This window comes from Oryza glaberrima, chromosome 9 (assembly GCF_000147395.1).
Source record: "Oryza glaberrima chromosome 9, OglaRS2, whole genome shotgun sequence".
Classification (NCBI taxonomy): domain Eukaryota; kingdom Viridiplantae; phylum Streptophyta; class Magnoliopsida; order Poales; family Poaceae; genus Oryza; species Oryza glaberrima.
This window is the reverse complement of record NC_068334.1, coordinates 10,673,555-10,699,248: the sequence shown is the minus strand read 5'-3', so window position 1 is coordinate 10,699,248 and position 25,694 is coordinate 10,673,555. Positions and strand designations below refer to the sequence as shown.

The 25,694-nt window shown below is 45.3% G+C and overlaps 1 protein-coding gene across 2 annotated transcripts; it reads right to left on the bottom strand.

Moving 5' to 3' along the window:
- Positions 1-13,023: 13,023 nt before the first annotated feature.
- On the bottom strand, positions 13,024-18,714 carry LOC127785076 (ABC transporter A family member 7-like). Of its 2 annotated transcripts, XM_052312497.1 has the most exons (18): positions 18,474-18,714; positions 17,858-18,245; positions 17,617-17,741; positions 17,372-17,516; positions 16,691-16,804; positions 16,309-16,433; positions 16,057-16,215; positions 15,789-15,951; positions 15,582-15,707; positions 15,419-15,502; positions 14,974-15,341; positions 14,689-14,889; positions 14,484-14,593; positions 14,305-14,389; positions 14,014-14,142; positions 13,817-13,922; positions 13,609-13,697; positions 13,024-13,534 (listed from the first exon to the last, which is right to left on the bottom strand). In XM_052312497.1, the coding sequence occupies exons 1-18, from the start codon at positions 18,558-18,560 to the stop codon at positions 13,235-13,237; spliced, it is 2,904 nt and encodes a 967-aa protein (XP_052168457.1). In that variant the 5' UTR covers positions 18,561-18,714; the 3' UTR covers positions 13,024-13,234. The 2 variants fall into 2 exon arrangements, with proteins under 2 accessions (XP_052168457.1, XP_052168456.1); XM_052312496.1 differs by lacking the exon at positions 18,474-18,714 and having other exon boundaries at positions 15,582-15,951; positions 16,057-16,433; positions 17,372-17,509; positions 17,858-17,873.
- Positions 18,715-25,694: the final 6,980 nt, after the last annotated feature.

The window sequence follows — 25,694 nt, the reverse complement described above, 5'->3', positions numbered from 1 at the left end:
CAACCTCCGCCTCGCTGACCCCATTGCCATCCAGCCATTCTTCGGCGGCGAGGAGCGAACCCCCGCAGAGCTCCGGCTTATCGGTGCGCCCATCGTCTCCGTCCCGCGCACCGACTGGCTCTAGCGTGTGTTCCTCCCGCCCGGTGCCATCCCGTGCCGCTTCGCCACGGCCTCGCCGTCCTCCGCCGCAGTTGGCGACGACAACGCGGCTCTCCTCCTCGCCGTCCTCCGCCGCTCTTGCCGCGGCCGCTCTCGCCGTCCTTGAGCCCCGACGACCGACGCCACCCCATGCCCCTCTAGGAGAGAAGATAGAGAGAGAAGAGAAGAGAGATGGGAGAGCTGACATGTGGGTCCAGGGGCATTTTTGACATTTCACATGATCTCTCTCCTCTTCAACCGGAAATTATTATTTTAATCAGTGCGGTGTCCATTGGCAAATTACCACGTTTATGGAGTGTTTCCCCCAAAAGTGAGTTCGGGTGGTGTCCCACGGCTAAAACCACGAAGTCGAAGTGTTATGTGGCAAAATTTGCCAAAAAAAATAAGGCACATTTTGTTTTACAAGGTACTCCGTATTATCTAAGAATTTCTTTACTAATATATTATTTATGTGATACTTTCTTTACTAATATATTATTTATGTGATTTCAAAAATAAAATCTAATATTTTTAATACGAATGCAATCACATTAATTTCGTATACAAATTATACCTAATTAACTAATTATTGATCGCCCAAATGAAACATAATATGTCTAATATTTTTTGAGGGAGGGTTTTTTTTAATTTATTATTTATTTATTTTTATTTTTTTTAGAGAGGGAGGGTTATAGCTGCTCTTTTCCCTCACCTTCCCTCCTCCTGTCCTCCATATTAACAGAAACCTATATAAGAGATATGCTAATTCTTGGGTAGTAGCAGCGGTGTGGAGGTAGCTACTGGCAGGTCGGGCGGTGTCGAAACAAGATTTCGGCAATAATAAAAGGGGGTGGCTATCAAGCTAGGAAAGTGGATGGGTTTGGAGACAAGGAATTTTATACAGGTTCAGGCCTTCTTATTCAAGAAGTAATACCCTACTCCTGTCCGGGGATGATTCCGCCGAGTGTGTTATTGATTGTATAAACTGGAAAAAAGATCGAGCCCCGAGAGGCACACGGACCCTCCTTATATAGGGGAAGGAGTCCGCTTTACAAAGTACAGTCCATATCCTAACGGAATATGGGATTATAGATAAAATACAATCGTAACCGACTAGGATCCCGGGTATTTCCTTGACATACAAGTTAAAAACTAACCCAAGTCCTCACAAAGATATTCTATCTATATTTGGTACCGTATATCCGACTAAATTATAACTGTCATGCAGATATGGGGTATCCATAATCTCCACAGTAGCCCCCGAGACCTTCGCAGTTGACGAAATAACCTTCTCGAAACAAAAAAACAATAGTCCGAGTGCTTCAATTCAACTTGCTCCAGCTTGCCGAGTGCTAAAATCAGAGACTGCGAAGGGCGAAAATAAAACATGGTGCATCGAGTAGATGCACCTAATTAGGTGTAGCCCCCGACTATGTGATTAGTTGAAAAACTAAACATATAGTCAAGAACCGAGTGGTTTTATAGCGAAGCACGCATGGTACTTAGTAAGATACCCAGCCGACTGCTTCTCAACTTGAACATATCAAGGACAAAAAATACAAGAAGGGCCGAGTGATAAACACTCAAAGGTCCAAAAATAGACATGTTTGATAGGAATCTGAGTAAAAATCTCATAAAATGATCCACCAAACATGATAGAAAATCATGGTAATTAATGAGTCTAATAGCCTAGGCTGTGACCCTTACCATAACCAAAATAAGCATATAACATGCTAAAAGAATGACCATTAATAAACCAATCATCTCAAATCAACCCAAACAGCTTTTGCAGCCTAATAAAGCTTACAAAAACGGTATAACACCTTTCTGTCGGGCACCTTTTTATGTGCATCACAATAATTCCAAAGAATCATTGAATCACGTTAAAAAGGATTTTAACAGCATTGGGCCACACCATTGTGAACACAAATATCCAAAGCAAAAAGTGCCTAAGTCCCTAGGGATTACAACAGGCCACGCTGATTATAGTATTGGGCTGAAGTACTGTACAGGCCCAGGCCCATTAGTACTCCCGATACCCTAATAATACTGAAGCGAAAAACGTCTCTTCGTCTTCCCCGCCGAAACTCTCGCCATTTTCCCCATTTCCTGCTACAGTGCAAAACTGCGCCGGCCAAACTAGGGTTCATCAATCCGCTCCAATCCATCCTCAAAAACTTCACGAAATTTCTCCCCGTATCCACCGCTCCGATTCACCAAATCAAACCATCCAGTTCACATTCATGGCGGTAGAAAGAGAAAGCTTCGAGAGTCAGTGGGCGCCCTCTGATGGTGGCGCACGGCGTCCTTCCGGCGAAAGAGATCATCGGGTGGCGACCGGCATTCGGTGAGGCATTCCCGACCCCCGATACACACGAAATCGTGGTATTTGCTCATTTCTTCTATGGCGGATTTTCTCTTCCAACCTCAAGATTCTTCCGGGGAATTCTGAACTTCTACGGGATTAGCTTGCATCATCTGAATCCAAACTCCATAGTGCATATCGCCAATTTTATTCATGCCTGCGAAGCTTTTCTGGGCATTAGGCCACATTTCGCCTTGTTCCGCCGCATCTTCTTCCTCAAACCGCAGCCAAACAAGAGCAAACCATGTGTTGTTGGGGGCGCTGGTTTCCAACTCAGGGGAACACTAAGCCAAAAATACTTCTCCATGCCCTTTAAGACCTCAAACAAAGGTTGGCACGCAAATTGGTTTTATGTTCAAAACCCTGAGCCTTCTCTCCCCGAGTACTCCTGTCTTCCTCCTGTTTATCGGGATTCTTGGAACTCACTGCCAATGGGAGATGAAGTTGCGCAAGCAGTAGAACTGATGGAGCGCATGATAAAGCTGAAGGAACAAGGTTTGCAAGGAGAACAGATCACCCGACACTTTATCAAGTGTCGGTTAGCCCCAATCAAAGAGAGATCCCGCACAGCTTTTGAGTTCGATGGCAAACATGATCCAAATCGTGAAGATCCAGACTCTCTTGACTTTAAGGTCATGAAGGAAAGGATGTATAAGATCTTCTCAAACGCCATCGTTGTCAGCTACTCACACTTGCTGCCAGTCGTACTGTTCAATGCATTCAATCCTCCTCCACCGGTATGTATTCAAATACTTCAACTTTTCACAAAATACAGTCTTATCTGTTTGTTGAATCAGTTAACGATAAAGGATATCACGCCCAGGAATTTGCTTTGATGAAGTCGGATCCTCCAATCGCTCAACGTCAATCACCTCGCCGCCAAACTGGTCAGGGGAGCGGAGGACCAAGAATTCAGTCTGAAACTCAACCAAGTGCTTCTGATCCAGTCGGCCAGTCAGATTCTTGAAAGAGGAAGCTGGTTCTAAGTGACAACGAAGCCGATGATACCGCCAGGAGGCCTGGAGACCGAGAGACAACCAAGAAACTACCAAAGCAGGCTACTCCAAGGAAGAAAACATCTAGTCGCCCTGTGCCAAAGATCAGGAAGTCTTCTAGGTGCAACTCATATAACGATCCCTCTTGCATTGATGCGCACCTATTGCGGTAATAATACTGATAATCAAATTTGCAGGAAACCATCTGATATAGATCCGTCTGGGAAAGACTCTGACCCAACTAACATGGACACAAGTTCTTCCAAAGAAACCGGGCCAACTGCTGAGGATCATCCGAGTGACAATCAGCCGGCAACCGACAATGTAGAATCCGGTGATCAACCCCTGACTGGAAACCAGTCGGCCGAAGCCGAAGTCGGAGTTAATCAGGAGCCCCGGACTGGAAACCAGTCGGAAGCAGGGCCAAGCCAAGAGATTCCAGAAGTCGAAACCCAAGCAGACAACCCTCGCGGACAAAACGCCAGCAATGACCGGAGATCTGAATCTCCTTTAAAGGCATTCGAATCCACTCGTCCTTGTCCAGAAATCATTATGGGTAAACACTTTGTCTAAAACCATATTGACCCAAATAACTCTGATCAATTGTCTAACCTTTGTCAGTGGATACATTAGGACCAATGATTGGTGATGAAGAAGAAATTCCCCGTATACAAGCAGCCGAAGATTCGTGCCCTCCCATTCTGGTCAGGTGGTGGGATGACAACTTGCAACCTCAAGGAATTGTAATAAACCGGCAAAAAGAAGACGAAGAGGTATGCCTACTGAAAAACGCACTCAACCAAGCGACTCGAATTGTAAATGTAAGTTCCTTGACGCCTGACCTCAGCCATCTTGTTTGCCGTCTGGCTCGAGCGCTGATTAAACTGCTCTGCAGAGGATTCATCTTAGGAACGAGGTGAAAACCGCAACCCTAGAGAAACTAGTTCCTCATCTTGGAACCCTCGAAGCCACCAGGAGTCAACTGCACGAGGCCAGAGAACTTGCCAAGAAGAATGAACACGATCTGAGGGATCGGATTGCTGAGCTCCAGGAATCCAATTTTGAACTGAGTGGTTCATCAAAAGGTTCGCGCAAACTCTGCCCAACTGATTTGTGCTGTTATCTCTGTAATCTTGATTAACCAAAGCTAATGTAGTGCAAGCTGCCAAGATATCTCAACTAGAGAAGCAGATCCAAACTCTGGAAAATGACAAGGCAAAGCTGGCAAGACAGAGGGACTCGGCTTTAAAGGAGGTTGAAGGTACAAATAATCAATACCTCAAAAGCTATTATCTTCTATATGCTGATTCATTAATGTAAATCTGTTGATGCAGACCGCAAGATCAAGTCTCAAGCACAGTTTGATGTCTTAGTTGACAAGATCAACAAGCTTGAAGGAGCCAGGGATAAAGTCGCTAATGCCGCTACTCCACTCATCCAGGCCATGTTCTTCAATAACGCCGGTTCGAGTACACTTGATGCTGCCGAAATCTTCGACAAGCTGAGAGTCGCTCCAGATACTTATTTCAAGAACATCAAAGAAGCTGGAAGTATGGGAGCAAGTCTGGCGTTGGCGATGACCAAATCCCTTTATCCAAGGGTTGATATGGATGCCATTGATGGCTTTGCAGACGGGACGAGCGAAGAAGCTGCTCTTGACCTCATCAATGATGCGCAAAAAGTCGCTGACAAAATTGCTGCTGACATTGTTGAGAGATTCCAAGATGTCGACCTTCGGCCGACTGGGTCTGATAATTCAGATGATGAAAAAACTGATACTGATTGATATAACAATGATTTTGATGATTAATGATGATGGAGGCTCAATTTGTACAATACTGATGAATTTATGCTATGCTTGGTGTTCCATACTTAGCTTTTGATTTCTTAAAAGCCTTTGTCTAGCCTTATTGAGCCTAAAATCCACAAAAGCTATTAAAAACTTTCAGTCCTCATTGACTAAGTCAAAAGACCAAACAGGGCGATGATAAATCAAGTAAGCAAATTGAAGTGATAAAAATCACACTCCATTATTATCATAGTAGCCCCCCGACTGAAAACTTCAAGGGAAATACTTGAAGTTAGCAGTCAAAGAGGAAAGATACAAACAAAATGCCTAAGCATAAAATCGACGAAGGTATTCAATATTCCAAGAATTGTTGATGAGAGTACCGTCTTCACACTTGAGTCGATAAGAACCTGGCCGAGTGACTTCAGCAATTATGAACGGTCCTTCCCATAAGGGAGATAATTTATGCCGATCCTGTGTGGTTTGAATTTTCCTCATAACTAGGTCGCCGACTAAAAAGGCTCGCGATCGAACATTCCGATTATGATAACGGCGCAACCCTTGCAAATATCGAGTTGACTGAATTAAAGCTGCTTCTCGGGCTTCTTCTAGTCGATTGATGTCGTCTACTCGGCCCTCTTCATAGCCCTCCTCGTTGAAGGTCCGAAATCGTAGTGATTCAAATTCCACTTCACTCGGCAACATTGCTTCTGCACCATAAACCAAAAAGAACGGCGACTGGCCGGTAGCCCGACTGGGAGTGGTGCGCAAAGACCAAAGTACGGACGGCAGCTGATCGACCCACTTGCCAGCATAGGGACGTAGCCGGTCAAAAACGCGTGCTTTGATCCCTTGAAGTATCATGCCATTAGCGCGCTCGACTTGTCCGTTACTCATGGAGTGTGCCACGGAGGCGTAACAAATTTTAATGCCGAAGTCTTCAAAAAAGTCTTTAAATGCTCCGCCAGTGAATTGAGTGCCATTATCAGTGATGATCCGATTAGGTACCCCAAACCGATATACAATGTTGATGAAAAAATCTCTGGCTTTGTCTGCTGTGATCGTGACGACCGGTTTAGCCTCAATCCACTTGGAGAATTTGTCGATAGCCACAAAGAGATGCGTGTAACCGCCGACTGCCCTTTTAAACGGGCCGACCATGTCAAGCCCCCAGACCGCAAACGGCCAGGACAACGGGATGGTTTGCAACTCTTGGGCTGGCCGATGGATTTGTCTGGCAAAAAATTGACAACCTTCGCATGTCCGCACAATCTTGTCAGCATCAGACACAGCTGTAGGCCAGAAAAAACCTTGCCGGTAAGCTTTGCCGACAATGGTCCGTGCAGCAGCATGATTACCACAAATACCAGAATGTATATCCTTCAACAATTGTCTCCCTTCTTCCAAAGATACACAGCGCTGCAGTATTCCTGATGGACTTTTCTTGTACAGCTCAGTCTCATGAATAATGTAGAGTCTGCTGCGCCTGGAAATCCGCTCGACTTCATTTTTGTCTTGAGGGAGTTCTTGTTTGGTCAAAAATTTTATGAATGGTTCTCTTCAGTCGGCTTCAATCATGCTTACGCCTGGAGTATCCATGGCTTCGATTTTCTCTTTTCTGGACATGGTCGATTCGTAAAGATGTTCGACGAACACATCTGAAGGAGCTGCTTCCCGTTTTGAACAAAATTGGCCAGTCTGTCGGCTGCCTCATTGTTATGTCGGAGGACATGGGTGAGCTCGAGCCCATCGAATTTATCTTCCAACTTGCGTACCTCTTGTCGATAAGCGGTCATATTATCATCTAGACATGACCACTCTTTCATGACCTGATTAACAACCAACTGAGAGTCTCCACGGACGATTAGTCGGCGGATGCCTAGAGAGATGGCAATCCTTAATCCATGGAGTAGCGCCTCATATTCCGCCACGTTATGGGACGCAGAAAAATGTATCCATAATACGTAGCTCAATCTTTCTCCAGTCGGGGAAATTAAGACAACCCTAGCTCCAGTGCCTGTAAGCCTCTTCGACCCATCAAAATGCATAGTCCAATATTCCATCTTTTCCTCTGGCATATCTTCTTGGCACTCGGTCCACACGGCAAGGAAATCAGCTAAAGCTTGTGACTTGATCGAAGTTCGTGGCTTGAACGATATGTCCAAAGACATCAATTCTAAGGCCCACTTCGCAATCCGTCCATTTGCTTCGCGATTATGAAGTATATCTCCGAGTGGAAATGATGTGACCACCGTGACCGAGTGACTTTGAAAGTAGTGAGATAATTTCCTGACGGTAATTAAGACACCATATAGTAACTTTTGAACCTGAAGATATCTTGTCTTGGAGTCGGCTAAAACCTCGCTAACAAAATAAATTGGACGTTGGACTTTTTGAATATGGCCTTCCTCTTCACGCTCGACAACCAGGACCGTACTCACAACCTGGGAGGTCGGCGACACATATAGCAGTAGCGGCTCTTGTGGATGTGGCGAGGCCAAAACTGGTGGAGTGGTGAGAAGTTTCTTGAAGTCTTCAAAGGCTTTTTGTGCTTTGGGTCCCCACTGGAAATTGTCAGTCTTCTTCAGTAGCTTGAAGAAGGGCATCCCCCGCTCGCCGAGTCGTGAGACGAACCGGCTGAGAGCCGCCATGCAACCAGTCAACTTTTGGACGTCTTTTTGGGAGCTTGGCGGTTTCATGTTGAGGATGGCGTTGATTTTCTCCAGGTTGGCCTGTATGCCTCTTTGAGATACCATAAATCCGAGCAGCTTCCCTGACGGTACTCCGAAGATGCACTTTTCAGGGTTTAGTTTCATCCTGAAAGCACGGATTCTTGCAAAAGTTTCTTCTAAATCCGCGATCAGGTCATCCTTCTGCTTGGTCTTGACGACTACATCATCAACATAAGCTTCAACATTGCGACCGATCTGAGTTGAAAAACATCTCTGAATCATGCGCTGATAGGTTGCTCCTGCGTTCTTCAATCCAAAGGGCATGGTGATGTAGCAGTAGGCCCCAAAGGGCGTAATGAACGAGGTCTTCAAGCAGTCGGATTCTTTTAGTCGGATTTGATGATATCCCGAGTAACAGTCCAAGAAGCTGAGTAGCTCGCAGCCGGCCGTTGAGTCAACCACCTGGTCAATGCGAGATAACCCAAAAGGGTCTTTGGGACAAGATTTGTTGAGGTCGGTATAATCGACACACATGCGCCATTGCCCCGTCTTTTTTCGAACCAGGACTGGGTTAGCCAGCCAGTCGGGATGAAGGACTTCCTTAATGAAGCTTGCTGCTAACAGCTTGGTTAATTCCTCTTTGATCGCATCCTTCCTGTCCTGTGCAAAACGGCGGAGTCGTTGCTTGATGGGTTTGGCGTCTTCCTTAACATGTAAAGAGTGCTCAATCACCTCTCTAGGAATACCAGGCATATCGGATGGTTTCCACGCAAAAATATCTTTATTATTCTGAAGAAAGGTGATGAGCGCGCTTTCCTATTTACAATCTAACTCAACGCCTATTACAGCAGTCTTATTAGGATCGGAGGGATCTAAGGGAATCTTTTTCGTCTTGGCATCACTTTCTTCGGTCTTCGTCAGCTTGGTTGCAGGCACTTCTCCCTCGCTTGCCGTGGTCGCAACCAGTCGGATCTCTTCGCGGGCGAGAGTAGTCTCGTGGGTTTGGGCCATCTCGTAACTTTCTTTGTCACATGTGACGGCCTGCTTGATGTCGCTCCATAGTGATATGACTCCTCGAGGACCAGGCATCTTCATCATCATGTAGGTGTAGTGTGGGATGGCCATGAATTTAGCTAAAGCCGGTCGTCCGAGTATAGCATGATATGCTGTCTCGAAATCAGCAACTTCGAAACAAACATTTTCTGTGCGAAAATTCTCCCGAGTGCCGAAGGTAACTGGAAGAGTGATCTGGCCGAGTGGTGTAGCTGACAATCCTGGGATAACACCGTGGAAGGGTGCATTACTCGGCTTTAATTCCGTGCGAGGAATCTACATATTGTCCAAGGTCTTAGCGAAAAGGATGTTGAGTGCGCTGCCATCATCGATGAGAGTTCGTCGGAGCTTGACATTGCGAACCACTGGGTCTAGTACCAGGGGGTACCGCCCCGGGTGGACCACTCGGTCGGGATGATCCGAGCGGTCGAACTTAATTGCTATCTCTGACCACCGAAGATATTGGGGCGTGTTAGGCTGAACCGCATTGATCTCCCGTTCTGTTAGCTTCTGTTTTCTCTTAGATTCATAAGCCAGGGGTCCGCCGAAGATGTGATTAAGTTCTTTGCAATGATCTTGAAAACCAGTCGGGGCATCGTCTTCATCATCTTTCTTCTTTGATGTGCCTTGATCTCCGTCTGAGGGCTTACGTGCGTTCTTGACGTATTGCTCCGCGAACTGCTTGTAGACGAAGGAATCTTTGGCCACGTGGTTGGAATTGGGATGATGCGGACATTGGGAGTTCATTATCTTGTCGAAGGTGTTGACGCAGGAACGTTGTCGGGAAGATGGAGAGGTTGTGGCCACAAGTTCTTCGGGCTTACGCTTGCAATCCTTGTGGTTGCTACTTCCACTCCCTCCTGTGGTCAGCGTATCCTTCTTTGGCTTCCAAGTGGCGCCCGACTGCTTGGACGCCGTAATAGCATCTTCGGCTTTGGCATACTTGTTGGCTTTTTCAAACATCTGTTTGACCGTCTTGGGAGGTTTGCGTCCAAACTTGCCGACTAGGTCCTCATGGCGAATGCCTTTAGTAAAGGCGGCAATGATGACGTCGTCGGTGATGTCGGAGATCTTGTTGCGTTGCTCAGAGAAGCGTCGAATGTAGCCTCGAAGAGATTCTCCAGACTTCTAAATGATGTTGTAGAGATCGAAGTGTGTACCAGGGCGTTCAAAAGTGCCTTGGAAGTTGGCGATGAAGTGGTCGCGTAGCTCTGCCCATGATCCGATCATGCCGCGGGGTAACCCGTGGAGCCATGATCGGGCAGAATCCGCTAAGGCCACAGGTAGATAATTCGCCATGGCTTTGCTATCTCCTCCTGCTGCGCGGATTGCGAGACCATAGACGGTGAACCAAGACTCAGGGTTGGTGGTGCCGTCATATTTCTCAATTCCAGTCGGCTTAAAGCCGGCTGGCCAATCCACTCGACGCAGATCGCTTGTGAAGGCAGCAACTCCGTCCACATCGTCGTCGTAGCGATCCGGTGAATGATGGCCTCTTGTTGCGCGGCGCTGGTTGATGGTGTCGCGAAGATCGATGGGGCGCCTTCGATGTGGGGAGTGTGGTCGTTCAACTCGGCGCTCCCTATATCGTTCGGGAGGCGAACGAACAGACCGTTCATCATGTCCCCTGCTCCTGCGACTAGATCCGGCGCCGGCAATGCTGAGGCTTGGCTGGTGATAGTCTTGAGATCGAAGATGAGGGACTCGGCTACCAGTCGGGGTGCGGGTTCTTGCGGAGTTGGCTGAAATTGAGGCAGCGATCATGGTGTTCGTCTGGTTCAAGATGTTGACTACATGATCAGCTTGGTTGAGTGCGTCTTCCTTGAGGAGGGTGTCGAGGAGAGTGATTGCTGCAACCGCGTTCTGCTGGGGGGTGCGAAAGACCGTTGTTCCATCGACGTCTTGTTGCTCAATAAGCTCTCTCGCTCGCCGCCCAGATTCCAAGGCGCGTTGCCATCGATCTTCAGCCTCCTTTGCAATCCGTTCGCGATCTTGTTGCTCACGCTGTAGTCGTTCTCGCTCCTGTCGCTGTCGCTCTTCCTCCAGTCGGCGTCATTCAGCTTCTTGGCGTGCGCGATCTTGGTCCGCTTCTCGGGCTCAGCGCTGTTCCTCCGTTTCGTTGTCAGCCATGAATACGCCGAAGAAGAGGGGCGTGTAGTTATCCTCATAGCTGTCGTCGAAGTTGTCGAGGTCGCCGTGGTCGTAGTGGTAGCCGAAGTCGTCGTAGCCGAGGATCTCGGTTGGTCGAGAACTGACGCCGGGGGAGCTGAGGTAGCCATCCAACTCTTCCATCAAGACTGTCCCAAGAGGTTGGAGTATAACACCAACCTCCCTGGATCTAGATTGGATCGGGGCCGAAGCCGGAGCTCGCCTAGATCCTCGAGTGGGGGATGTCTTGGCTGCCAAGGCAGCAGCCAAATCATTAGGAAGTCTCATCAGGATTGAGGGATAGGACCCGTCGTCTTGATCTGGTCACTGAGGGGTAGATTGGATCTCGTCCGAGTGGTTTGAAGCCGACTCGGGAGAGATGATCCTGGAGTAGGCCTTGGCCGAGTTCGAAATACCGAACGGCACGGGGACCTGGTCTCTCCCCGACTGGTTCGAATCCGAGTCAAGGAGAGAGATCTTGCCGAAGTCGTTGGTGATGAAGTTGAGGCTGCCGAACCGGAACGCCTGCCCGGGAGGGAAGGCGAAGTCGTCGATGCCAGAAACGGAACCCATCGCATTTAGTCGGCAAAAACTTGACGCTACCCCTATCTGGCGCGCCAACTGTCGAAACAAGATTTCGGCAATAATAAAAGGGGGTGGCTATCAAGCTAGGAAAGTGGATGGGTTTGGAGACAAGGAATTTTATACAGGTTCAGGGCTTCTTATTCAAAAAGTAATACCCTACTCCTGTCCAGGGATGATTCCGCCGAGTGTGTTATTGATTGTATAAACTGGAAAAAAGATGGAGCCCCGAGAGGCACACGGACCCTCCTTATATAGGGGAAGGAGTCCGCTTTACAAAGTACAGTCCATATCCTAACGGAATATGGGATTATAGATAAAATACAATCGTAACCGACTAGGATCCCGGGTATTTTCTTGACATACAAGTTAAAAACTAACCCAAGTCCTCATAAAGATATTCTATCTATATTTGGTACCATATATCCGACTAAATTATAACTGTCATGTAGATATGGGGTATTCATAATCTCCACAAGCGGCTTTCTGGGTTCGGCTGCTAGCGTCTCCATTATAGATAGCCTTTGATGTTAAAAAAAATCGATCAATCACCGGAAAACATTAGTATTCGCTTGGGTTTCACGACATCGCTATCTCCATCCCTGGTCAGTAGATTTGAAAATCTGTCGCATAGCAAAACTTCAAGTACATGTTACTATTAGGTAAGTTGGTTGCATCGTGTGCTTCTTGTGTTTGCATCTCCGATCCATGACGTCCATTTTGCTGACGTGACTGTCAATTATTCCGACCAAAAATCAAAACGTTCGTGTTGACAAAAAGGCCACATCTAACATGCACTCTCACATGCACCGGCAAAACGGCGCTCGTTTGACTCTCGTGGTTAATTTAATCAAATTTTCTTCTTTCTTCTGCGTATTCCAAATGGCCATTAGATAAATTAAGCAAAGATCGGCACGGATTTTTTTCGTCACATGCAGATAAACCGATCAGCATCGGAAGATCCAAGTATGCTTCAACTGTATTGCATTAGTCAGATCACACGTGCTCTTTTGGTGTAAATAGTACATGGTCTCACATGTATCTTGCATTGCATTATTGCCAGTTCAGCTTAAGACTTAAACAACGGTTTTAGAGAAAACTCCAGGTCAAATGGCTGCCGACTAATCTCCCAACCCAGTTGGTCAACGTTGGGTTCCGTCTCCACATGATTGATAACTACTATTAGAAAAATAAATTAAAAATAGCATCCAATGTGTCACTGACATCAGTGACATGTGGGTCAGTGAGTGTAGGCGTCACTTAGCAACACGCATTGGATGCTTATATTTTGTAATTCCTGCATATCTGCAATGATATTGAGTCATTTGTACATTTAAAATAAACAAAATGTTACATATGGTTACTTTTTTTTTTCCTGATGTATGGGAATAGTATGTTTCTGTACAACCACAAAAGAATCATATATGCTAAAGTCAAGACATAAAAGAATATTAGTCTGCCTATAAATCTCACAATATTATCAATGCACAAACTAACTATTATCACTGGATGCCTGTGATCCCTTGGCAACCTTTATGAAGACATCCTCCAAGGTGGTATCAACCAGGCCCCAGGCATGCACGGTGAACCGTTTCTTCGCATCCTCAACTGCGCGAAATACCTCGGCTATTTTCACCTCTTGCTTTGGCAGTTCGAACTTTTGAGTTCCAGATAGGTGGTAGATCTTGTTTGCGCTCGGAGACAAGTCATGGACTAGCTGTTCAACCTCTTGTTCTTGGTCTGGAGATGTTGTCATTGTGAATATGTATGCTCCCCCATATCTCGCCTTTAGCTGCATTGCGCAAATGAGGTTTCAGATCTGGTCACAAAGCACACAGTGTGATTCAAGAAGGCAATAAAATGTACCTCCTTAGGATTTCCAAGACATTGGAAATCGCCATCGACAAAGATGCCAAGTCGATCACAAAGTACTTCAGCCTCCTCCATCGAGTGCGCTGCGAGAATCACATTTGATCAACACTATTTGATACTCTTGTAAATTTTAAAATCAATAAGTGACGCGTTAGGAATCTAAGAATTGGACGCGAAAGTAGAAAGGGAAAAGGATAAGTACTAGTAAGAACGATCGCACGGTTTCGCTTGGCCTCCTTCACAACATTCCACAAGTTATTTCTTGATGCGGGGTCTAGCCCAGTGCTTGGTTCATCCATGAAAACGACCTACAGAATGTGTTGTCAGGTTGCATAACACATTAACAAAAGAACAAAAGGACATCCTATGGAAGGGTTAAAAAAATATACAGAAAAGTACTTTGGGGTCTCCAATCAATGATATTGCCACACTGAGCCTTCTTTTCATGCCTCCGCTGTACTTTCCCACTTGCTTATCACCAACACCACCATGGAACAGATTTACGCTCTTCAGAGCATCCTCAACAGCCTAACAGTGGAAAAATCCCAGACATGGTTCAAATACAAGATGTACATATGCTGAGATAGCTGAGCAGTATAGTTTATGAAATACGTGACAAAACAACTTCATATGGTCAATAATGAAATGTGGATATTAAATTTAAAAATAAGTGAGGCAGAGTAGAGGTACCTTCACCAACGCAGCACCTTTAAGATTCTTCAGCCTGCCATAAAAGAACAGATGTTCTTTTCCAGTCAATGGTTCCCAAAGTAAGCTGCATTTCAGATTAAAACGTATCACTATAAAAAAAATAATCTGGTCTGGGAAAGATTCTTTTTGGTCAGATAAGTGCTAGTTGTAGCAAATACTCATGCTGTGGGCACACCCCCATGTTTGTATATATGTGATCCATATCCATATTGATATCCATTCCATGAACATAGGAAGTACCAGATGTAGGTTTAACAAACCCAATCATCTGGTAAAATAACAAAACAAGGTTAATAAAGGTGAGCTGCCACAACTAAGCAATTTTCACAAAAAATGGTACCACGTGCCATTTTAGTACTATACCATACTAATGAAGGATGTTTTCCCAGCTCCATTTGGGCCAAGCATTCCAAAGCACTGCCCTTTTGGTACGGCAAGAGATAATCCTCGAACCGCCAGCTTGTCAGGGTTTCCATCCCTTCCAGGATAGATCTTCTTGAGGTTGTGACATATAATAGCTTGATTTGCATTGCGGCCTACCAAAAGTTGCTCAACTACTTCTCTCTGGATAGAATTTGTATAATGAATAAATTTAGAACATATGTACTCCATTAAATCTGGAATGGCAAAGTATAGCAGGTAACCTACTTCTTGAGCAACATCTGGCTTCTCCATATCGACAATTACTTTAGAACCCTGTTGCACAAAGCTAGGCTTCTGCAATGACGGTGTGTGCTTCTTCTGTAAACACCTGAAGAAGAATAAGGGCCTTTTCCTGACACCACCACCTACTGGAGAGACTTGATCCAAATAGAATGCTAACATAAGGAGAAATGCCCATTCTACTGTCATGATGATAAATATACCACACATTCCATTGATTGGGTCTCTCAAATTTCCCCATGTCATGCCAGAGGCTCCCATAGCACTTCCAGAGAAAGCATATTGGCCAAGTTCATATAGTCCTCGATAGAGGGAAAATCCTGGGACAATCTCCATTACTAACAACCAACCATCTGAGTAGAAAACAAAAATGCTTGTTACCCATATTATGTAAATTAAGTTGAAAAATACAACTGATATAATAACTTACTGGGAAAGGTCCTGTCCTCAACAAAGAAACGAAAAAGAAATGCCCCTAGCAAGCCAGAGCCAAATACATAAATGTATCCAATCACTGCAGGAGGAAATATGTAATTTGTGACTTCCAGTAAGAAACATTTTGGACTTATAACTTACAAGGTTGAATCACTAACCAGTGGCTGTCTTGACAGATGAAAAGAAAGATGCCACAAAAAATGCAAGTGCAATCTGCAAATTTATATAAATGAAGAAGAAAGCAAACTGTATGCTGTAGTCATTGAGTCTGAAGAAATTTAGACCTACAAAAAAAAATCTATTGAAATATCTAGATTTGTCTGTCAGAACAGCACCTTCGTGAAAATAGATTGGAAGAAAATTACCAATTAAGGAGCCAAAAATCACAAAAAATGTCATATAGATAACCGATAGAGCAAAGAAATAAGCATAAGAAATTAGCCAGTAAGGCCCATCCTTCAGACCATGCATCTTAATCATAATTTTTAGCTTTTGTTCCTTCTCATACACCAGATATGTCAACATAACCTGGAAAAGAGAGTCAATTTGCAAGCTGTACAAATCCTGACCATAACACACTCAACAGTCCCTTTTTCTTTTGCATCTGAACTTGTTAAATCACATCATACTCACTGGGAAAAGTAGTTCAACTATCCATGTGAAGAATAGCACACTGAGAAGAGAAGAGAGATCAAGCCTAAACCTTGTTCCAACTTTGGGCATCTCTTTTACATATTCAAGCAGCATATCCACCCCATTTCCTCTGATAAATTTTAGGTATGCATTGGATATCTGCAGGAAACAAAGCATAAATTGCTGAATTGTCAGATGGTTCTGTAATACACCGAAATTACTCAGGACGAAGTTATGAAAAGGAAAACATACTGCATTCACCAATCGTGGAACTCGTAATGCTGCGATAAATGAATATGCAGTGTTATCATTATAAGTAGAGTTGTACCAAACATTTATATTGAGGTCATATCCTGTCGTGTTCAAGAAGTCATAACCTGCAGAGAACAATTAAACTATACAGCACACATCATTGCAAATAACCACCACCATTTATACGAAGAACTACATTTGTTATGTTTTGAAGCAATTATTTGGAGATGGGGCCATGGAATTATCCGTACTATGTGTGGCATTCAAAAGCAGTCTGTTGGAAGGTATTCAAATTCAAAATGTGAAAAAAAACCACTGTTACACAAACTCATTCTGGTTGCAAATTGACCACAAAATGGTCACATTGAGATAGAAATATAACCTGCAACAAACTCATTTGTTTCTCCTCCTCTTTGTACGTAACCCTTAAACAGTTCATAGTTGATAACTGATGCACTTTCACGCCACAACATCTGAACTTCAATACACTGTATATCTGGTTCATTCAACAGGACATCAGAATACAATCTAGGCAGCCCTACGAAGGAGTCTAAATGAACGATGAACATATTGTATTTATTGTTGTCAAACAGACTGCATAAATAGTTAGGAAAAGCTACACTACACAAAGTACTAGACATGTACAAGTCTCACCACACAACTACTATATTCCATTATCTAAAAAAACTAGTTGTCTTGTTTCTGTTTGATTGTACTCCCTCCGTTTCACAATGTAAGTCATTCTAGCATTTCCCACGTTCATATTAATGCTAATGAATCTAGACATACATACCTATCTAAATTCATTAGTATCAATATGAATGTGGAAAATGCTAGAATGACTTACATTGTGAAACGGAGGAAGTATTGAAAGTAGAAACCATGCAAAATGAATAACAGAACAGGAAAATATTTTTTAGTCCCTTCAAATGCAAATGAATTTGTACAGGAAAAGTTTTGAATTGCATATTTGCATCCCTAGCCTGACTTACTAGCAAAGTAACTTAAGTTTTTCAACACAAGTCACAGATTCAACATTGCAAAGAAGGAAGCTTTAACTTACCGATATGTAAGGGTACGCCCCCTGCATTGTATGGAATGGTCCCAAACATGAAGGGCATGCAACGAGGCTGGAGAAGATGCAAAGTTTTACCAGAGGAAAAAGCGGGCTCTAGCAATTGGGTATACCATGGCTGTGTGTCTGAACCCTATGACAAATCAGTCCAACCAATAACTCCATAAGCTATTTTTCAAGAAAAAAGCGTGATCTACAAGATGTATACTCATGTAGCCATAGAAGGAACTCACAACAACTATTCTGGAGAGGATATCAAGATAGTCTGTCACTTGAGAGGGAGAAAAGGGAGGAGGCATCAGGTAGTCTGTCACATTAGGCAACGGATAAAGGGCTGGAAACACCCGACCTGAAACACCTGTCAATTGGAAGTACTCAAGAACTATGAACACATTCACCTAATTTTTTGAAATATGAAAAATTCAAGTATTCATTTTAGCAATCGATCAGCAATATGGAAAATATGACACATACGCTCAGCTAATGTTTGGTTCTCTCCAGTGACGAGGAGAGTGACAGGGCAAGACCCGTCGCCACGGCACAATGGGTTAGGCAAATCGTCGAACGGCTGCGATGCGGTCCCGACAGCCCGGAACCCTGGCCAGGGGACCTGAATCAGGGCCGGCCACCGTGGTGGGCTGGGCACCTCGCAGCTCCATACCTGCTCCAGCGTCGAGTGCTGGATGCCGCACTCCTTCCGCAGGCAGGTCCCCTCCAGGTCACTCTCGGTGCATTCGCAGCCGCACTGGTACTTGGGCTTGTCGAGCTCCCCGTTGATCACGTTCTGAAGCACGACGAGCAGCACGCAGATGAGGATCGGGAAGACGGTGATGCCGACGTTCGTCTTCAGGTTCCGCCTCTGCACCCGCAGCCAAGAGACAAGAATCAGATGCCACCACCAAAACCATCAACCATATGCCTCCCACCCTCCCAAGAACACAGATGAAATCGATGGCTGCCCATCATCCATCCAAAAGCCCCAAACCAGAGCAGCATGATTAAACCATAAGAACCGTGCAGGCATATCCACAAACACGTCGCGGGCAGCAAGGCAGACACAGAGAAGGGATCAATCGGTGCGGCTTTCCTGGAAGCAGAGGTTCTTGCGGAGGAGGTCGGAGGCCTGGGTGGAGAAGCTGGCGGGGCTCCTCCTCCTCGCGGAATCGTCATCATCCATGGAGAGGCGGAGGCGGAGGCAGATGGGGAGTAGCCGCTAGGCTTCGGCGGCGGTGAGGAGAAGAAGAGGCGTTCGGAGTTGGGATTTTGAGTAAACCGATTGATTGGGTTTGGTTTAACTTGTCGCGGTTTATATATGCCGTCAATTTCTCGGTTCGGCTCCCGCCAAATCTCGCATTGTTCGTCGTTGCTTAGGGATTAGGGACTGTCTATGCGTATCGATTAAATTGCACGTACTATGATTTAGATTTCTAAACTCTTAAAATATAATTTTTGGGTTTCTAAATTTATCATCAGTGTTATACACGTCTAAACATGGTTCACTCTGCTCCGTGCACTGATGCAGCATGTTATGACGGTACGTATAAGTAGAATAGGGTTTACGAAACTGGCGGTAACCGCACGGTTATCGCGGTAATCGTGCTACCAGGGTCAAAATCGTGGTAACACCACTAAATTCAAATAAATTTTAAAAATAATTTGTAATTTTGATAAATTTTATACGTTTTCTTACGATTTGCCACATGTACTACACGGTGACCGTGCTTATCACTAGGGTGTGGTAACCTTGCTCCCGACGATAAGGAAAACCCGCGTAGCACTCATGTGTCAGTCACATGTAAAAGGAACTAAAAATATATTTTCTTCTCTTTGTTTTTTAAATTTTATTTTTGGGTTCCACTAATATATAGACGACACCGTGGCAAAGTTCGAAAAACCAAATATGCATTTGGAGAGCTTAGGGACATACCCCCTCCGTCCAAAAAAAACGAATCTAGTACTGGATGTGACATATTCTACAACGAGAGGAACTAAAAATATATTTTCTTCTCTCTGTTTTTTAAATTTTATTTTTGGGTTCCACTAATATATAGACGACACCGTGGCAAAGTTCGAAAAACCAAATATGCATTTTGAGAGCTTAGGGACATACCCCCTTCGTCCAAAAAAACGAATCTAATACTGGATGTGACATATTCTAGTACAACAAATCTAGACAAATGTATGTCCAGATTCATAGTATTAGGATGTGTCACATCCGGTACTAGGTTAGTTTTTTATGGAATGGAGGGAGTAGATGACATACCTACATAAGCCTATGAACCACCTGTGCACTTCCTGAAATTTTTACATTTTGGTCCTTTTTGAAAACTTATTTTAGCAAATGGACCCCTGGAAAAACTTAAACGGCAAATGGTCCTTTTTTGGGCACCAGAGTGGCTGGCGCCGTACCCTAACACGGCGGCGCCAGCCACACTGGCGCCGTGCTCGTGCCACCGTGGCACTAGGGCTGTCGTGGCGTTGCTGACTGGGTAGAGTGGGGCGCCAGCCACACAGGCGCCGCGCCTCACACCACGGCGCCAGCCTGCTGGCGCGTCCCTCCTCTGCGGGCCCAACCAACTTTCTCCCCCCCCAAAATTTTCGCCAAGTCTGTTCTGCCTCTAGGCAAACGCTGGCGCCCCCCCCAAAACCGCGGCGCCAGGGTGGCTGGCGCCGCCCTCCTCCCCCCCCCTGAAACCTTTCTGCCTCCGGGCCTCGACTGGCGCCGCCCTCATGGACCACGGCGCTAGGGTGGCTGGCGCCGCCTTCTTCCCCCACCAAAACCCTTCTGCCTCCAGGCCTCGGCTGGTGCCGCCCTCATGGACCACGGCGCCAGTGTAGCTGGCGCCGCCCTCCCCCCATCCCGAAACCCTTCTGCCTCGCGGCAGTGGCTGGCGCCGCCCTCCCCAACCGCGGCGCCAGAGTGATTGGCGCCGCCCTCTGCCTCCTTGCAAATTGAAGATCCATATTGCACAAATGTACCAATTCACAGTTTCATATAGACTAAAACAAGTTCCAATTGCACAAATCACAATGTCAAAAGTCCATCACATAGTCCATCACATATTCCACACATCAAACAATGCCAAAAGTCCATCACATATTCGACACATCAAACAATGCCAAAAGTCCATCCTATATTCCACACATGAAACAATGTTAAAAGTCCATCACATAGTCCTCACATAGTCCATCAAATTTTATACCACATAGTGCACCACATATGTCATACTACCAACAAATAAATTAACTTCATACAAATCACTTCTTCCGTTGGCGCCGAATAGCTTGCGAGCCCGGAGTGTACCTACATTTGAAAATCCAATGTTTAAAACATTTTAAAAACAAAATGAGGGAAATCAAATAACATTTGAGAATGGAAAGCTCATTTTACCTCTTTTTCGCTGCCCGAGTGGATCGCAAGTTGTATTGCGTGGGTTGCGTCCCCTGAGGCACGTCGGGAAGCTACGATATGTCTATCTCCTCAGCGTCTGGTGCGACGTAGTCCTCATCCTCCTCGTCGTCGCTAGGTGGAGCCGGCGCCTTCCCCTTTCCCCTCCCTTGCGGAATGCGTGACGACGACGAGCCACCAACTTCTTCACGCTCTTCTATCCTGATGGAGTGTCGAGCAGTACTTAGACGCGCGGATTGAGGTAGTGGTGGTGGTAGTCTCCGCGGTTGGTACACGTCGTCCAATCCAACCGACCTGCACCTAATCTTGCTGCAAGTTTCTGGCACCTTTGACGAACTTTCTGCATTTCAAAAAAAAAAGAAGTTTGTTAGGCATAACTCAAGTAATGCAAAGTGCTAAATAAATTTTACCTCTAAAACATTGCGGAGTGTGTTCTCCGTGTCCTCACCACCCCTCGGAGCTTGGAGGGCATGCCCCATTTCATTAACACTCCTGAGGAGCTCTCTCGACTGAAAGCGTGAGAAGATATATGTTAGGGTCTAGGGTGCAAATGGAAATAACTTTGACAAATGCAAGAAAACTTATGACTGTGTCTCTAAGTGGGGCGTGCTCCATTTGATATCCAACTCTAGTCCGGACGTCATAGGGATTCCGCCCCTCATCGGAGTCACGGTCATCCTCTATGTCGGCTTCCGTCCAAGTAGGGCGGAGGAACAATCTATATGTCCTATGCAGCCAACGAAGGTACTCTGAGAAAAGATGATTTTGGTGTATAGTCTCGATGTACCTGTCGTTCCTTCCGACTGTCCTCCATTCATCAATGTATCTGTTATGCTCTAGTCCCCAGTCTTTCACCTTCTTTGTTCTCACGCTGTCATACCTAGACAAGTGGAAGGTGATGAAACAATAGTGAGCATCGACAAGGGTTAAATGGTACAAAATTGAACATTGACAATGAAAGCAAACAAAGATAAGAAATATTTACTTGTGTAATTCAACTCCAGTTGAAATGTCCTCAACCGGCCAGTCTTGTTTCTTCCTGAACTGTCGCATGACACGGTGCGGAAGGTGGTACTCAACTGCCCAGAAACAAATCAATGGGCACTGGTACATGAAGTAGTCAGAGTCTCGATTGCACATCGAGTTCAGGGTCAGGCTTGAAGCCTCATTTGTGTGGTATGGTAACCACTCAATCTGCAAAAGTTGAAGAGATGTCGTTGGTTAGTATCTCAATTAAAAAAGTAAATGTCTAACTAGAAGTGATATTGGAAGTACTTACATGTTGAGGCTGTAAGCTGTCCATCTCATTGATATAATGCTTGTATGCCACATCCTGGTGAGCATGTGCAGTGGCAGTACTCTTAAAAAGGTAGGCCACTGTCTTCTCCGTGTCTGGCTCATTGTAGGGCCAAGGAGTGAAGCTTTGCCTCCACTTAGGCCTTCCAACTGGTAGTCTTAACCACATCCACAGCTAAATCAATAGCACACAACCACTCATGTTGGATGATGGTGCCTGACGACAACAGGCCTCACAGAGCTGTCTATATGTCCACGCCAACACTGCTGAGCCCCAACTGAAACAGCCCAGATCACCAAGGTTGGCGACCAAAGGAATCCATATCGCTGAAGCAATGTCACCCCTAGCATCAGGAAACAGAACCCCTCCCAACAAGTGCAAGATGTATGCATGGGCATAACACTCAACACGCCATGGCTCAGCGTCGTCATCAAGATGTGAGAAGTTCTGACTCAGCCAAGACAGGGGTATTCCATTCTGCTTCTTCTTGCCCCCTTGCCCTTGCTCAATGTTCAGTGGAATGCCAAAATAAATAAATAGACAAGAATAAAACATGCATTGACTTAAGTAGGAAAACAAAATATTTACCTCCCTAACACTTCTATTTTTTTGGACTTCTTCTTTTTTGGACGCTTAGGTCACTTAGGTTTCTTGTGACCCTCCTGGTGACACAACGAGCATCTATTTTGCACCGGCGCAGCATCAAGTTGAACACATGAAGGTGGTTTCCTTCCAGAATCACCAAGACCCGAGTTCATTTCATTCTTGAATCGCTTCGATCTCCTCTTCCCTCTTGTTTTAATCTTCAAATTTGGGTCAGCAACAAATTCTTCACCGTCATACGATGGCCACTGTGTGGGGTCGAGGTATGGCTCAAAGCGACTTGCCCATGTGTTCACAACGGCTCTTGAAGAGAAATGATACGACATTCGGTTGGGAGATTCCTCATCAATTGCATGAATCAGATAAACGTGGATAAGATGTGAGCAAGGCATATGGTAGAGCAATGGCCTTTGGCAAGAACATGAGTTCCCCTCACCTTCAACTTTGAAGGCTCTTGCGCCGAATCTAACACCACCACGCGTTATACCACCCATCTCTGTGACCTCGTATGTCTTTTTCTGCTTATCGAAACACCTTGAAGTGTGTTTGTTCGCCTTACTTTTTTGCACCTTCATCTTACTAGCAACCTTGGTAGACCAACGCTCCCCTAACTGGACTCGCTTCACTGCTTCATCATGTCTGTTCACAAAGTAATCATTACACTTCATGAACGTAAATGATACTATGGCCGTCACTGGAAGCTTACGAACACCAACTAGCACGCTATTGAACTGTTCGGCCATGTTGGTTGTCATGTAACCCCATCGGCGGCCATTTCTATCGTATGCACGAGACCACTTATCTTTATCCAACAACTCATCTTCAAGCCATTTACGAGGACCTTAGTGCCTCAACATCCCTCTCAAATATCCACTTCTCGTCAATCTGACATATCCTTAGGAGCTCTTTTGTCTGATGCTTGTCCGCACCGGCCTTGTGGAAATTAGCACGGAAGTGTCTCATGCACCATCGGTGGAGAACCGGTGGCAATCCTGGAACAGGAGTCCTCATGGCATTCATTATACCAGCATGTCGATCTGAGATAATACAAACCTCCCTATGCGGCCCAACCACAACCCGTCGGACAAGATCGATAAACCAGCACCAGTCTAGTGAATTCTCTTTCTCCACCAAGGCAAAAGCTAAAGGTACAAGTTGGTCCTCCGCATCAGCTGATAATGCAGTCATCAAGGAACCACCGTATTTCCCAGTTAGGAAGGTTGCATCTATAGCTAGTACTGACCTGCAATGCTTAAAAGCCTCAATGGAAGGACCAAAGCACCAGAATGCACGCATAAAAATTTTCTTGGTCACTCCATCAACGTTGACAACCCTATCAGGATGAGTATCGATGTGGTAGACCATACTGGGATTTCTCTGCTTAATGGCTTGCAGCAAAGTGGGCAAACGGATGTACGCTTCACCCCATTCACCGTAAATGAGCTTCATAGCCTCCTCTCGTGCCCTCCAAGCCTTGCCATACTTCACCCTATACTGGAAAACCTCAAATATATACAAAGCTAACGTAGAAGCAGAGAGTGTAGGTTGCAGTTTTATGGCATTGCATAACCTATTTGCTATGAACTTAGATGTCAGCTGCCGGTGGCTCCCTGAACCTTCGGCAGTAGCACAACTATGTTCCTTACCAACCCGTGATATCCTCCACGTGCCACTAGACCTCTTAGTTGCATGGACCTTTCATTTGCACCGTGGGTTTTCACATTTAACAGTGTACCACCTATTTGCGGCAGAATTGACAACACGGTATGGATGATGGTGCACGATGGCGTATTCCTGGAGCCATAGCTTCAATGCGACCATGGATGGGAACTCTAAACCCTTTCTGAGACCATCCACCTGGAATGGTTCTGGCAACTGATCTAGGTTGATGCCGCCATCTAGTATTGCACCATGGGCATGTGTTAGGTCCCTAAACTCAGGAATGTCTGGCTTCCTCCCAAACACCTTCTCAAACGCACGACAGTCCTCTAATGCTAACTTGTCATTGTTAGTTAGTGGAGGGAATGGACGGTCATCATCGGAGTCTTCAGCAAATTCAACATCATATTGCTCAACACTTGCCTCCTCGTCAACCTCCTCTCTATTGACTTCTACTGAGACAGAATCATGACCACCACTCAATTCGACATCAAAGTAATCATCTGGATTCACATATTGGCCTGCTACTTCCGTCGGGTATTCAGGGTTGCCTCCGTACAACGACCAGTGCACATTCTCCGACAAATGTTCACTTAGATCAAGCCCCTCTTGTACTAACTCCCTTTTCATCTCTCTCGCTGCATCCACATCATCACTACCGCAATGTCTCTTTGATGGTCCTGCCTCCCCTAAATCATTTCCAAGCAAAGGTCTCTTCTTATCTCCTTCCCCCTCCAAGTCTTCTCGTACCAACTCAGTCTTACTTGCACCCCCTCCACGACGAGAAGAATATGTCACAAAATTCTTCTCAACGTAATGATAAGAAGGAGATTTGTTTAGATCCAAATTTTCTACGGTACGTACCAACTTTGATGCAAACACCTCTAGAGATCTAAACTGAGACTCTTTTACCAAATCAAAATAAACTTCCCATTCCAACTGACCTATCACATTTAATATATACTTATGCCCTTGACCAACATCGTATCTCCCATAAAAACGAATCTCCACATTATCCTCGGTCCATCCAAGAACTTCTTTCACTCGTGACCTTAGTTCATCTAGAGTTGGGTGGGTGGGAAACAAAATGGTCTTCAATGACATATTCTCAAACTCAACATGTGCACCAACATAAGGTTCCACCACTCTACCACCGTAGTAAACATGAACAATTCTATCCATCTACACCAAAAAATCAAATGTAACTTTGCAACAAAAATTAAATCTTCATTCCTAAACGTAGCCCAAACCGACATATTATAACCAATGCATAACTTAATTTGTCCCAAAGCTACTACTCCAAAAAAAATATTTAATCCACCTACAACTATCAACAAGTTTAC